Consider the following 1,496-nt stretch of genomic DNA (forward strand, 5'->3'; position numbering starts at 1 on the left):
TTCCCAGTGACATAGCAAAAGAGTCTGGATGGGAGATGCTGTGAGAAATGTCAGTATCCAGTGACATTTGGGGATTAGGGTTCTGGAGATGAAGACTGACCTGGGATTGGCATGATTGGAAAGAAGATGGGTGGGTACAAGGGAGTGGGGTCATTCTTTGCTGGAGCACATGATGCATGGGGATTTCTGTTTATGGAGCTGTTGAGGGACATTCTTACTGCTAGCAGATCAGCCCCTGTGCATGAGGGGAGGGACTCTTACAGGGAGCACAGGAATGCTGTCTCTTGACCTCTGCTTGCTGGCCAGTTTTTGTGCTATCTCTTTCTAGAGTCTAGATCATTGTTAGACATTATGCTTGTCTTAAGAGAGTGTAAGTTATAGAAAGAAGGGCTCCATTTAGTAATATTAATTTGAATGTGTAGGCATATGCATTAGGTTTTATTTATTTATTTATTTATTCATTCATTCATTCATTCATTCATTCATTTATTTGCTGCTTGAAAACCTAAATGGTCAGGTTTATCAAGGACAGTCCAAATCATTGCTCTCATAATTCCACAAATGAACTTAAATATCCATTTCTTTTTTTCACAGAACCTTTAAAGAAATAGTGGAAATTCAGACTGGAAGAGAAGCTGTTTATTTCTTAAATAAATAAACACTCGAACACTTTTTCTGACAAAGTATAAATGAAACTAACTCAATTAGTTCTCATATGTAGGTGGTCCTTTTCAAGAATACGTTCCTGAAAGAGCCATCACCAGAATTAAAATTATTTGTTGACCTCTGCTGATTATTTCTTATTGCTAAAACTCACCATTTTCGATTTGCAGGTATGAATATAAGCAAGAGTGAGATAACGAAAGAAACGTCACTAAAACCATCCCGGAGATCTCTGCCTTGCCTTGTCCACAGCTACGCATACTCAAAGAGTTTAAGCCAATCTACCTCTCTGTTCCAGTCGATTGAGAGTGAATCTCAGCCTCCCACCTCTGTGACCTTAATCTCTGCTGACAAAGTAGAGCAAGGTGAGCAGCAGGTTTCATTTTCTTGTTCAACTTGTAAAGAGTGTTTTCAAAATATTCCTACCTTCTTTTATCCATTTTACTAGTATTTGTAGAGCTCTTCAGGAAGGAGGCAAGTATAGGAAGGAGACCAGTACCCAGTGCCAGTCAGGTGAAAGGCAAATTTTTTTTTTTTTTTTTTGACCGGTAAGAGGATCACAACCCTTGGCTCGGCATGGTCTGCACCACGCTCAGCCAGTGAGCGCACTGGCCATCCCCATATAGGATCCGAACCTGCAGCCTCAGCGCTTCCAGCACCACACTCCCCTGAGTGAGCCACGGGGCCGGCCCAAAGGCCTTTCTTGACCAGATGTGTTTTCGTTCCTTCCTTGCCTTGAAGGTGGCTGATTTCATGTGAGTCTGGACCTCAGACTTGCTCCTTGCATGGAAGACAGGCTCAGCCGCATGAATCACTGGCTCATTTGGCCACTG

At 42.3% G+C, this 1,496-nt stretch overlaps 1 protein-coding gene across 1 annotated transcript in view; it reads left to right on the top strand.

The window, feature by feature from the left end:
- Window positions 1-1,496, top strand: part of LOC103598578 (anoctamin-3-like) — a gene marked incomplete at its 3' end in the record, with an annotated part of 96,291 nt that overhangs the window by 91,546 nt on the left and 3,249 nt on the right. The window contains exon 2 of the mRNA XM_008582595.1: window positions 834-1,028. Coding sequence (XP_008580817.1) covers window positions 834-1,028 — 195 coding nt within the window. The remainder of the gene's footprint in view (window positions 1-833; window positions 1,029-1,496) is intronic.

This window comes from Galeopterus variegatus, unplaced genomic scaffold, assembly GCF_000696425.1.
Source record: "Galeopterus variegatus unplaced genomic scaffold, G_variegatus-3.0.2 Scaffold2677, whole genome shotgun sequence".
Lineage (NCBI taxonomy): Eukaryota > Metazoa > Chordata > Mammalia > Dermoptera > Cynocephalidae > Galeopterus > Galeopterus variegatus.